The sequence below is a fragment of the Mesocricetus auratus genome, unplaced genomic scaffold, assembly GCF_017639785.1.
Source record: "Mesocricetus auratus isolate SY011 unplaced genomic scaffold, BCM_Maur_2.0 Super-Scaffold_100062, whole genome shotgun sequence".
NCBI classification, from domain to species: domain Eukaryota; kingdom Metazoa; phylum Chordata; class Mammalia; order Rodentia; family Cricetidae; genus Mesocricetus; species Mesocricetus auratus.
In genome coordinates this window covers 1,932,599-1,946,120 of record NW_024429234.1, presented here as the reverse complement: position 1 = coordinate 1,946,120, position 13,522 = coordinate 1,932,599, and the positions used below count along the sequence as shown (strand labels likewise).

At 43.0% G+C, this 13,522-nt stretch overlaps 1 protein-coding gene across 3 annotated transcripts in view; it reads left to right on the top strand.

Moving 5' to 3' along the window:
* The window catches only part of Lrrc36 (leucine rich repeat containing 36), a 50,469-nt gene extending 40,139 nt beyond the window's left edge, over positions 1-10,330 (top strand). For all 3 annotated transcript variants that reach the window (XM_040736612.1, XM_040736614.1, XM_021230768.2), the window contains 5 exons: positions 2,419-2,584; positions 3,899-4,047; positions 4,762-4,885; positions 7,323-7,437; positions 9,998-10,330. In XM_040736612.1, coding sequence (XP_040592546.1) covers positions 2,419-2,584; positions 3,899-4,047; positions 4,762-4,885; positions 7,323-7,437; positions 9,998-10,223 — 780 coding nt within the window. In that variant the 3' untranslated portion in view covers positions 10,224-10,330. The remainder of the gene's footprint in view (positions 1-2,418; positions 2,585-3,898; positions 4,048-4,761; positions 4,886-7,322; positions 7,438-9,997) is intronic.
* The last annotated feature ends 3,192 nt before the right edge of the window (positions 10,331-13,522 follow it).

Genomic DNA, 13,522 nt, shown 5'->3' with positions numbered 1-13,522 from the left:
AACTATTCCTAGTCATTTTAAGTTTTTAGTCATTGGGATCTTTTTGCACATTAGGATGATTCACAGAAATTGTCTGTTTCTTGACCCTTTGACTCCTTCCTACTGTGTTTTCAGAACTCTGGAGGTGAGAGCTGGCGTACCATGTGCCTAGTATGTGTGAGGCCCTAGGCACTCTCATACACACAAGTGAAGGGAGGAAACGGGAGAGCTCTCGAGACAGTCATATGTTTTGTTCACTAAAGGGGCAGTCTTGTAATTTTTTCTTTAGTTTCTGGCTTGTTTTACATTCCTAGCCACAAATGCCCATTTTATCAGACAAAAACACTGTGATAATATATTTAGGGTGAAGTTCCAGGAACACTTAGGATATTGGGATGCTTTATTACTAAACAGTCTATAGAAAAATTTTCACTTCTATTTAATGTCATATTGTTAAAATTGCAACATTTTTGGACTGTCTTGAATGTTACTATTTCTTCCTGTTAGACATTGTTTTTCTTAATATGGAAAGCTTTCAAAGTGCTGGCTTAATATAACCATAAAGGCAGATAGCCTTTTTTTGCTTTTAGTGGGTGCTTTACATAGAACCCAGGGCCTCACACATGCTAGGTCCTTAGTTGTAAATTGTGTGTATGTGTGTGTGCTGTTTGGTTTCTGAAATCTATAATTCTCAAAATTCTAAAATTAAAGTGGGCAGGGTGGAGTCTACCACCAGCACTTGGGAGGCAGAGGTAGGAGGATCAGCAGTTCAAGGCCAGCCTACACCCCATGAGACTCTGTCTCAACCAACAAAGAAAAGAAAAAATTAGAGAAAACAAGTAACAGTAAATTTTATTTTTAATAAATTTCCATAAAGTGTAGCCTTTTGATATGTCTAGACTTTTCTATGCTTTAACCCCAAATCAGGTTAACTTCTCAAATGATCCAGTCTTGTGTCCATCATACATCCACAGCCCTTGTGCTATACTGATCAGGGCTAGGCACATATTCTCTGAGAACATGTTTATCCTAGTTGTGATACTATTCCCTTCCAATCATAGGTCATACACGAGACTCAACTCATGTCAGTTTTGACTATTGTGTTTCATTATCTAATAACCATCCTTAGCTTTTTACATCAAAAGATCCAAGCAAAAATTGAGAAATGATTTGGCTGTCTTTAATTTATGCCATACTCTGTGTGTCTGTGTGTGTACACCTGTCTGTATGTGAGTATCTGTGTGTGTGCACTCCTGTGTGTGTGAGTGTGTGTGTATGTGTGATGCTGGGGATAGAACCCAGGGCTTTGCATGTGCTAAGCAAGCATCTCTAGCATGTATTAGTTTTCTTGGAGTCCACAAGACTCTATAGGAAAGACTAGGATATAGACATATATAAAATACATAGCAATATGCATGTCAGGTTAGAATGAATAAAACCAACTGTGAATGTTACTATTTTTACCTGTGATTTCTTTGAATAAAAAAATATCATTAGTACTTGACCTAACAATGACATTTGACTTATAATTCTTAAAACATTAGAGGGTATTTATGTTTATTTAGAATAGAAGCTTATTATGAATTTTAATTTCTTATTAAATTACTCTCAATTTTATGTTATCAAGTATGGTACTTCTTAAAAACATTCTGCAGTGCCGGGCGTTGGTGGCGCACACCTTTAATCCCAGCACTCAGGAGGCAGAGGCAGGTGGATCTCTGTGAGTTCGAGGCCAGCCTGGTCTACAGAGTGAGTTCCAGGATAGCCTCCAAAGCCACAGAGAAATCCTGTCTCGAAAAACAAACAAACAAAAAAAAGTTCTGCAGTTTCATCTTCTTATTGTATTACATAATACACTGAAGCACATGTAAGTACTAAATAACACTTTTTTGTTTGTTTGTTTGTTTTTGGAGACAGGGTTTCTCTGTAGGTTTGGAGCCTGTTCTGGAACTCTCTTTGAGGGCCAGGCTGGCCTTGAACTCACAGAGATCCACCTGCCTCTGCCTCCCGAGTGCTGGGACTAAAAGCGTGCACCACCACCGCCCAGCCTAAATAACACATTTTTATTGCTAATAAATTCTGAAAACCTCTATAGAAAAATCATGACAGAGGATCTACTACTTTTGAAATTTTCTTTGAGGGCTTAGAGATGAGGCTCAGTGGTAGTGCACTTGCCCTGCATGTATGGGGTCCTGGGTTTAATTCTCAGCACAATCAAAGACAAAGAAAAAAGAAACATGAAATTGCCTTGAGTATCTCATATGCTTGCCTCGGACACAGTGATATAAGAATCATATCTAAACCAAGAGATGGAAGCTTTTTTACTTTAAAAAAGTATTACTGCTTTAAATGTCTGGATCCTTATTTCCCTTACTTTGTAAAAATGACACAAATGGTACTGGCTTTTTGTTTTTGTTTTGTTTTGTTTTTTTTCTTGAGCCTCTCTCTAGTGACTTGGACAGTTTGCATGGTTTACCAGGAAACCATAGTCCCCCGATCTCTGCCAGAACCCCCCACGTGGCCACTGTCCTCAGACAGCTCCTGGAGCTGGTGGATAAGCACTGGACCGGCTCTGGCTCCCTCCTCCTCAACAAGAAGTTTCTTGGTAAGTGCATAGCTCTCTGTGCAGTTAGGAGGGCAGGATTTTGCTTCTGCTCTGTGGTTTTTTACTAGCCATCTAGTTCCCTTAACCAGCAAGGAAACGTGTGTATCACTTACCAGAAACACCACAGTTACATTTTTGTTACATTTGTCTTTCCTATTTTTTTTAAATCAGTTGTTCTTCCAAATGTTTTGTAGCAGTTGTTTTCTTCTTCCTGTGGTATTTGTGTTCATGTGTGGTCTTTGGTAATATATTGCATGATCAGATATATGTTAGTAATAGAGAGCAGTTATATTAATAACTACAAAATTATTTTATGATCCTTTGGAAGTGACAGTAATGAATATAAAATAAATTAGGTTTGATCATCAGAATTTTGTAAAGACTGTTTAAATGTTTTAAAAAATTCAAATGAGTAAGTGCCTTGGGCTCTTTTTAGGAATTAATTTTTAGAAACATAGGGCAAACAGTTTTACAAATGTTGGCTCCAGGTGCTTATTTGTTGTTCAATGAAGAAAGAATTCAAGGAACTTTTACTTCTTAGTAAAGCTTTAAGTAGAAACAAGAACCTTGAAAGTAGTTTGGGCTAAAAAAAAAAAGTTTAATTTCTAAGGGCTGAGGGTGTAGCCCAGTAGGAGAACACCTGTCTAGCTTGTACTAGCCCCCATTCCACCATTAAAAAAGCTTTGCTTAGAGATTTTAGTTTTGTTATGTGTATGCTAGTGTATACATGTATATATAGGTGCCCACAGAGGCCAGAAGAGAGTGTCAGATTCCCTGATCTGGAGTTACAAGCGGTTGTAAACCAGCTGACATGGGTGCTGAAAACTGAACTCTGGTCCTTTGCAAGAGCAACAAATACTCTTAACTACTGAGCCATTTCTCCAACCCCCACACAAAATTTTTATTTAAACACTTACATGGGAAGAGGACAAGAAAGGGTACTATATCTGAATATAATAAAATTATGTACATATGTGAAACTGTCACGATAAACCCATTATTATATATAATTAATATAGTAATTTTTTAATTCTAAAGGGACATAGAGGATAAAGAATCAGTTTTCCTTCCTATGTTGACCCACTGTTGCCACTTCATAGGAAGTCATCCCCTGGAGCAGTAATTCTGGACTAGTGCATCCAGGAAGGGTTGTGACTTATCCTCTACAAAGGATTCGGGGTATAATACCTCTTACAGCCACTTAAAATTCATGCCAAAGGCAGTGGTTAGATACAGAGCTGGCAGCTAGTGACTTAGAATTCTGTGCTTTAGTTTTTAAGATTGGCCCATGTGCCCAACCTGAATTTTTGGCAGGTCCTGCCAGAGATTTGCTTCTGTCTTTGGTTGTGCCTGCACCTCCTCAGCAGTGGTATCGCTCTCAGCTTGACGACAAGGCAGGGAAAGCCTTCGGCTGGAGGGAGAGTGAGCTAAAGGAAGCAGGGCAGCTGGTTCCCAATGACGTGGTATGGCTGCTCCCTCATCTTTCTCTCCTCCTCTTCCTTTACTAGAAAAGACGTCACATCAAGACTAGAATAGCCTAGGGCCCCAAGGAGCATCACTACTGTGGACATTTAGACACTCCAGAACCAAAATATGAAAAAGTCAAGTAGAACAAATTAGGAGTACAAAACTTGTTAGGATGGAAACAGCATGCAGGTTCTTCGGGGATAATTCCTTCATCCTAGCCCAAATCTAAAAGTCTTAAAGAAATACTTGAAAGGGTAAGGAGGGAAGCAGACAAAACTCTAGTGTATAGAATCACACTGCTGAAGACCATGGTGTGGTCCTAATGATGGAAGGCAATGCCAATTTTCTCCCTCCTGATGGAGCAGAGAGCCTGGGACCAGCAGCCAGATACTCAGAGAATGAAAGGAACTCATATTCCCAAGTTTCTCTTTCCTTTGCTTCAGTGGATTTTCAGACACCACGTTCAGCCTGAGAAACTTCAAACTGATGACTCAGAATGCCAGCCCCTTGCAAATCTGCCAGTGTTCAGCAAGAGTTGTGGATTACCCACAAGAAATATTGAGATTACACATGACCAGTTTGAATGCTGCCCTTGGACTCTGTTTACCCATGAATTAACTGCACCCCTCCATTCAGTTTATCAAGGAAGAAAATGCACTACTCAGGAATTCTGATTCCTAACATGTTGATGTGTTGTTTTCTGGTCAAAGGAAAATTTGAAGCAAAAACTGGTCAAAGTGCTGGAGGAAAACCTTACCTTGTCAGAAAAAATTAAGCAGTTGGAGGGAGGTGCTGCCACCGCAGTTATGAGTGGACACCCATATCATACACAAGGTAAGTTAGGATTGCCCAAAGTAACTGTTGGTAAATGACCTGTTTAATGAGCTTCATCAACCAATGCTCTTATGGCTGCCTTTGAATTTCCTTGGCCATTATTTTCCCTTGGGAATTAATGGAAATTGTGATCTTATCTCAGAGAGTTTTTTATTTTATTTATTTTTGTGGTGCTAGGAATCCAACCCAGACTAGGTCCGTAGCTTTTGCTTCAGAGAATTGCAATGTAAGCGTCTTTGAATTACCACATGAAGCTCTGTATCCATGTAAAACATATATGAATGATGTCTTTTAAATGACACTGCTTTTTGTCATTACAGCAGGAGAAAATATATATATATATATATATGGAAATACAACTCCATGACCCAAGAATGACTACCTTCAGTATTTCTGAATTGCTTCTTCTAGTTTACCTCCATATGATAGACATTCAACTCAAAATTTTAAACTATACCCTCATTTTTGTTTTTGAGACAGGGTTTCTCTATGTAACAATCTTGGCTGTCCTGGAACTTGCTTTGTAGTGATTTTTTAAAAAGATAATATATTCATCTTAAGTTTGACTCTTATTAAAATATAAGACATTTCTGTAACTCCAGAAAGTTCCCTGACATGCTTGTGTAGTCATTTTGCCCTCTGTACCACAGGCATCCAAAAACCTATTACTATATCCTAATTTAATGGCACAGGCAACTCCCACAATGTTGCATGAGTAACCCTCATTTTTCTGTTAAACTCTATGTTGTTGTTTTTAATACTTAATAACCATAAATCTGTGTTTGCTTATAATAGTGACCTTGTAAATATAATATGGAAAGAAATTTGGTAATTCTAAAGAGATTCTGAATACTAAGAAAGACTTACGGTGGAAGAAAGCATAGAATGAAATCGTTTCTCTGAGACCACCTTTCTTCCCTGGTGATGGAGCTATGAATCCTTATACATATGTTGTTATAAATAATGCCACTATCAAAAGCTGCTGTAAAAAATGCACACAAAGACTTGTATATAATTCAGACTATTTTCCTAGGAGAAGTCAAAGGCATAGGCATCTTTTGAGGGTTTTCTTACACATTGCTAAATCTCTCTTGAGAAATGTGGTTTGATTAATTATACCGGTCGTGTGCTCATGTGTCCAAGCTCCCTTTTTACTCCATCTTTGCAAATGCTACATTTGTTTGTTTGTTTGTTTGTTTGTTTGTTTGTTTGTTTGAGACTTGGTTTCTCTCTGTAGCCCTGGCTGTCCTGGAACTTGCTCTGTAGAGCAGGCTGATCTTGAACTCAGAGATCTGCCTGCCTCTGCCTCCCACAGCTGCAAATGCTACCTTTTTTTTAAGTTTGCAGTTAGGCTGAGGTGGCTCATGCCTTTAATCTGCCAGTACTCTAAGGCAGGGGCAGGTGGATCTCTGAGTTCAAGGTCAACGTGGTCTACAAAGGGAGCTCCAGTACAGCCAGGGTTACACAGAGAAACCCTGTTTCAAAGACACAAAATCAACCCTCAACTTCAAACCTCTAGCTCAACTTTGATAAATATAGGCGCTGAGATTGCTGTGAGAAACCTGACATGGAAGCATTGAGCTAACTCAGCACAATCTGCATCCCAAACCCAGATGAAATAAATGGGTATCAACCTCCCCTACCCACTTTGCAAATAATCTTTTTATTCGGTCATATGGGCTGGTTCTGTATGATGGCTTACTGGGGTTAGTGCAGCTATAGCTGTCCTGTTCTCCACCTTCCAGACCTCACCACTCAAAATGTGATCCATGGAAGCATCACCAGGGAACTTATTAGACAAGGGAGTATTAGACCTCTCCACAGACCTATTGAATCAGAATCTATTTTTAACAAGATCCCAGGTGGTTGGTAAGCATGTTAGCATTTACAAAGTGTTATTCTAGAAAACTGGCTCTTACAGAACCAGAGTTCCTGTGTTTTTTTTACCTACCTCATGACTGCAAGCAGTGATAGACTATTTGAAGAGGCAGGTGTAAGATATTACAATTGATAATTTTATGATTGACACAGTTCTAGATGTTTTCACAAACTAGGTAGGGAGAGAAGGGCACGAGTTTCCAAACCAAAATGCAGAGTTCAGGAGACTGAATATTTGTTTACTGAGGACAGCAGAGAAGGCAAATGTGTCACTGGACCCTCATGGTGGTACTGTGAGCCTTGGTCTTTAGCGCTAATGAAACTTGAAAGTTGGTCTGATATGTGCAATTGTACATGGCTGAATTGTAATTCAGATCTGTCACCCAAATGCCATATTCTTGTCAAATAACTCCTGTCTCTATGGGAGGGAATGGTGACTGGCATGTGGAGGTTAAGTACTTGGGAGGGTGGAGCCAGTGGAGATGTTCCGAAGCACTTAATCTCTACTCGTAGGTGAACCTGGAGTCCTGCTCACTTCTGTCTGTTGTACCCTTTGTAGATGATCTTCTGCGCAAAAACCAACAGCTGACCATACAGGTGGCTTGCCTGAACCAGGAGCTGACTCAACTAAGAAGGCTGGAGGAGACAGTTGCTCTTCTCCATGAGAGTCAGAGGTAGGAGCAGTCTGGCTGGCTGGCTTCCAAGCATGTGTTCATGTCTCTTTATCTTCTCTGCTTTTCTTGGAAACTAGACTCTACACCTGTGTAAATTAGTGTATGTAAATCTCCCGTACTAGGACATGTTAGCTCAGGGATCAAAGGACAACTTTTAGTACTGCTTTTATACACCAGGGACAACCCTTTGCTGGCATTGGTGGGTGGCAACCACTCAGCAATGAGTTTTTCAGTGACTATAATGGGACTCTAGGGTCAGCCAATTGTTTTGGTCATTACATACCCCTCAGATCAGCCATCTGGCTCCTCTGGAAAGTACCTGTTTGCTATTGGGCACAGAAGACTCACCAAGAGCACTCAGTAGAGAGTAATAGAGAAAGAATCCACAGTAGCATAGCATGGGCCTCTTCACAGAGCACCTCCCAAAGCAGACTGGGGACACACTGGGGGAGGGACTTAAGGCAGCTGGAAGTTCCAGGGAAGCTCTTGAAATGCTGATTTACCAGTCTACCTCTGCTAGGACTTTCACTAAGTTTAAATACAGATACCAAATCCTCACCTTCAAACCCAGACCCCACCACTGATTTTCAATAGAGTAGCATTAAAACCAGAGGGTCAGATCCAGGCCCTTTCTGGAGAGCTTAAAACAAACAACAATAACAGCAAACCACCCCACAACTTTTTACCTGGGTGTGGTTGTATGTGACTATAAACGCAGAGCTTGTGGTAGTAGGAAGGTTAGCACTTCAAGGCCAGCATCAAATACATGATGAGTTTAAGGCTAACCTGTACTACCTGAGACTCTATTAAAAAAAAACAAGCAACAACAAAAACTATAATTATTTCAAGCTTTACAGAGTAAAGAGAAGTCATAAAGTCAAGGTTCTACATTGGAATTACAGGAAGGATTTGTTGAAATGCATATTCCTGGGCCCCAGCCCAGAATTCTGATTAGCACTGTAGCCTGGGAGCTTCAAAATGTGTGTTTCTGATGTTTCCCTGCTGCGCTGTGACTGCTGGTCTGGTGCCCACACTGTGCACATAAGAGTATCTCTCTTAAAGGATGAACACTCAAAATTCCTAGACCACTCAGCTTATTGTTTCATTTTTACTTTGATTCTTAGGAAAAGTTTTTGGTTTATCTTGTTTGTATGTTTTATAAAACATATCATCCTAAAGTCAAATCCATAGATGAGTAAATTTGGAAATATCTAGCCTAGCCATTCCCTTTCCTGTCACTAGCCTTCTACAGTGGGCGCTACTGGTGCTGCTATCTGTCATCTTCTGTAAAAAGGAATACAGGTGTTACTTTTTTATTCATTTTTTAATTTAAAAATGGCATGTTCTGTATATATGGGGGCTTTGCTTGCATGCATATCTGTGCACCATATACCCATGGAAGCCAAAAGAGGGTTCCAGGATCCCCTGGAACTGTAGTTAGGAGGGCTGTGAAGCACCATGTGGGTGCTGGGAACTGAATGGCAATCCTGTGGCAAAGCAGCCAGTGCTCTGTGAGCTGCCTCTCCAGGCCTGCTTTAAACTTCTATTTACTTATTTATTGGGTAAGAGAGGAAGAATTGATGTGCTATACTATGTGTGGAGGTCAGTGTGTAGAGTTGTTTCTTTTCTTCTACCATGAAGGTCCCAGGGATCAAACTCAGGTTGTCAAGCAGGATTCCAAGCACCTTTATCCACCAAGCCATCTCACTGGCCCAATGTTTTCACCTTTAAAAAATCAATTCACAATGGTCTGAGTTAGTTCTCAATCCTTTTTATAGCTGTCTAGTACTCACTGTGTGGTTATACTTTTTTAAATTAGTCCTCTATTAATACCAGTTTACATAAACAGTATTTGACAGCCTAAGATAGTACAGTATGAGCTGGGGGGTGTCCAGCAAGTGTGAGGTACTTGGGTCAGTTCTCACCTCCAACCCCTCAAAACAAACAAAATAGTGCTGAAACTAATACTATGTGTGTACTTTATTTGTTTTTGAGACAGGGTCTCTCTACACGGCCCTGGCTGTCCTGGAACTTACTGTGTATATCAAGCTGGCCTCAAACTCACAGAGATCCATCTGCCTCTGCCTTCTGAGCTGGGATTAAAGGTGTGCGCCACCACACGCGGCTGTATAAGTCATGTTTTGTGCTGCAGTGTAGATGGCCTTTAGTGTTGCAGGGTAGTTCAGAGTTCAGGAGTGCAGTGGTGGCTTGGACCATCAGCTAGTTAAAGAGCAGTGCTTTGAGAGTGGGAATTGCAAGACCTGACCAGGATCCAGTGCCCAAGTGCTTCTACTTACCTCACCACGAAAGTGCTTTGGAAAGAACGAAAGATCCACTCCATAAAATGTAAATAGATTATTGCTCCCATCAGTCTGGAACACAATCAGACAAACTGGAAGAAAGGAACTGCAGGTCTGCTTTAAACAACCCACTCATAAGTTGGACAATTCTACTGAAAGATGCTACTTCGTTGTATATTTGTCATTAGTAGCCTTTTCAGACCTGAATGGCACCACTTTGCTTTTGTGATTTCATGACTGCCTTTTCCCCTGGGCCTCAGATCCCTGGTGGTAACTAATGAGTATCTGCTGCAGCAGCTGAATAAAGAGCAAAAGGCTTATTCCGGGAAATCGCTCCTGCCTCCCGAGAAAAGTCATCCTCTGGGGAGATCGTCACCCTTTGGGAAAAGCACGCTGTCTTCCTCCTCACCAATGGCACAGGACACGGGTCAGTATCTCATACAGACTGTCTCAGAAGCTGCCCCCGAGGCTAGTTTGTGGAGCTAGCACTGAAACCTTCACCTTTAACCCATGGAGGGCTCTTGGTGCCATTGTCACAGTGTTGGGTTGTGGTGTTTACCCCAAAGATTAAGAAAAAAAAACTTTTATGATTATATTGTCCCTCTTTTATTTTCCTCCCTTTGGTCATTCTTTCCTTCTGCCCACACAAATTGTTGGCACTTGGTTCTAGGCACTATTTCACACAGAAACATTTGATTGAAAATGTCAGGAAGGAAAAAATAGTGGACACTTTTCAGTGTCATTTGAGGCTGTGGCAGAAACTTACAAAAGGACATCTATCAGTGTCTTTTGTGTTAGATGAATTTGTAGACTCTGAAACATTTGGAGTCTCCTCCTGCCATAGTGCAAAGATGTCCACTCTGGAGGAGCCCACAGCCCGGTAAGAGTCATATGATGGACCTCAGATGTTGGTCTCATGAGGGTTTGGAAGGTGTGGGAGGGTCTTGCATATTAGGATGGTTTGAGGGAGAGAATGCAGAGCCTTCTAGACTAGGAATGCAGCCTCTGATAATCCCTGAGGTATCAGGACTTGTGGGGCAGAGACGGAGGTGGGATGTGGTATCCTAAGAGTGTGTAATAGGATATCCGTCCTAGCCTGGAGAATGCGATGTTAGGAAAATGTTCCCCAGAAGACAGTCAGCCTAGGCCTGAGAATAAGCAGATTAATAGGCAAAGCATAGGACCAAGGGCGTACAACAGGAAAGCAGTAGCTGTCACAGAGGGAGTGGCGTCTCTCCAGGGCTGGGGAGGGCAGAGCTTAGCTGCATGGCTCCTTACAGAATCCCACTAAGGGGTGAAGAGTGGGGGCTTGCACTAAAAAGGCTTCCTCGGTAAAGACAGGGTTACAGTGGAATAGAACAGGCCCAAGCACAAAGAAGCTGGGCAGCAGGGGCAACGGCTTGTGAGCGTGCCTGGTGTCTCAGTGTCCATTTCACACGTGAGGAGTGTACATTCTTTGATCCTGATTGATCAGGTATCTTAAACCTCCACGGGTCTGTTTCTATGTCAGGCTTCTCCAGAGCAGCTAATGTTGCCAGAAAGCAAAAGTTCTCACACCTGTAAATCCATGGCAGGAAGGGAGGCAGGGGATAAGACCCTGATCCATGTCCCTACTCAGATGCCATGCACAGAAGGAATTCTACTGCCGCGCTGAGGCTGTGAAGCCCCCTTGCTTCTGAATTATAAATAAATCCATAGACATCTGGGTTTATCTGGCTTTTCAAGAGGAGCCAAGAGATTTTTTGTTCTGCATGCTCCCAGAAGAGTCACTTTCTCTGTCTCCATGTCCCACGAAGAACTCTCCATAGAGCTTAAGCCATGCATAGAAAGGGGAATGTCTGAGTTATCACATTTTAGAAATACAACTTAGGGTGCAAAACCAACCTCCTATGCAGGCCATCATGTGCAAATATCACACTTCTTTGTACCCCTCCCCCTCCCTGCCTCTACTGTGAGCATCTAATGGTGACAGCCCAGCCTCTGCTCAGAGCACCTGTAAAGAGGAGCAGAGTCTCGAAGACTAAGCCACCTTCATTGCCATTTCCCTTTGTCACAGAAAGGGATTGGTCCTGCCTCAGGCCAGCAATTCTTTGGGCTGCTGGGTAGTGCTGTGTAAGTTATCTCAGATTCTGACTTTTCCTAATGTGTCATGTAGTCCTGGGAGCAAGAATAGGTATTATAATGTCAAGGGAAAGGCCATAGTTGTCACCATGCAGGGCTAACTTGGAGGGCAGAAAACCTCTGAGACAAAGGAAAACAAGTAGAGAGGCTGTCACCTTGTCACCCCAGACCTGCACTACTGGAGAAGAGGAGAGAGCAAGTCTGACGTGCAGCCAGTTCTCAGGGAGGGAGGTCTCTGTCCAGAGACAGGGGCCTAGACTTCCCCCCTGTAGACTGGGGTTTAATGGGGCGTCCTTGCCAGCCTAACCTTGCTACAGAGAGTCTCCCTGGCACTAAGTGGACCTTGAGCTGCTGCTTCTCTCTGTGGCTTTTCAAGGAAAACAAGGGATTTTACTCCTACCAGGGAGAGTTTGGGGTCAAGCAGTTTCTCTCTCTCTCTCTCTCTCTCTCTCTCTCTCTCTCTCTCTCTCTCTCTCTCTCTCTCTCTCTCTCTTCCTCTCCCATCCCAACAATGACAGGAATGAACAGGCTACTGCTCCCCTCCCCTGCAGCTCTAGCTGAGTGTGAGGCCCAGTATGGACACAGGTGAGCTCACCTTTCAGTAAATGGCAGCTGGAAGGATTTAGGTCTCACATAATGCTCACTGAGGCAAAGCTTGCAATTCAGATACCCCAGCTACATGAAGGGACCACTCCTTTACTGCTGGGGAAAGGGAGGCTGACCCTACCCAAGTAGCTGGAGAGGACAGGGACAGCCCAGGGAGAAACGAGCTGCTGACAACTGGGAGGTGGGTGCCGGCCTGTGCCCTCTGCTTTCCAGCCGACTTTGTCCTTGTCCATCCCACACCGTTTGTCTGCAACTCTCATCGCTGTGTGACTTAAGCCCAGGCTTAGCAGCATATCCCAGGCCCGCCTGCAGGGTGAGGGAACACAGTTACATTTCCTCACTTGTGCTCGGGTCAGAAAAGAAGTCCCTGGTGAACATGAGCCTCTGCAGCTCTCTACAACACCTCAGAGGCCCAAAGTCCACCAGTCTCCTTGTTACCACAGCAAGGAAGGAGAGTTGGCAATGAGACACCAGGGACTCAGAGGACTGATGGTCTGAAGGGAACAGATGGTCCCACCTTCCCCATCAGAAAGGGGAACAATGGAAGGGAATCAGCCAGTCGCTCACTCATTTCCAGGCTCATCACTGGCCATGAGGCCCCAGTTTTAAGAACCAGTGTTGGGGCCTGCATGAAGATGACATGTTTATAGTCCAGGACTCATCTGAGGAAGTCTTTTTCTTCCCTGGGCCTCAGTTTCCTCAGCCATAAAATTAGGGAATCAACTGTTTATTCTCCGGGGTTCCTTCTAGCTCTGAATATTCTGAGATTCTGGGCTACAGCCCAAAATGTCTAACCCTAATAGCCCCCTGCTGGCAGCCATAGCACTGAGGCCTGGGCGCTCAGTCTGCCGAGGCCTGTTCAGACCATGTGTGCTGTCCCACCCTCCCCTCCACTGTGCAAATGCTGCTGGCAGACTGAGGTCCTCACCGATGTCGTCACTCTCGGGTCAGGGCCCAGTAACATGCTCTGCATCTCCCTACAGCCATCCTGCACAGTCTGGCCATGCTCTCCACTAGTGGGAGGGAATCTCATCTGCTCTGCTGGGCAGGGCTGCAAG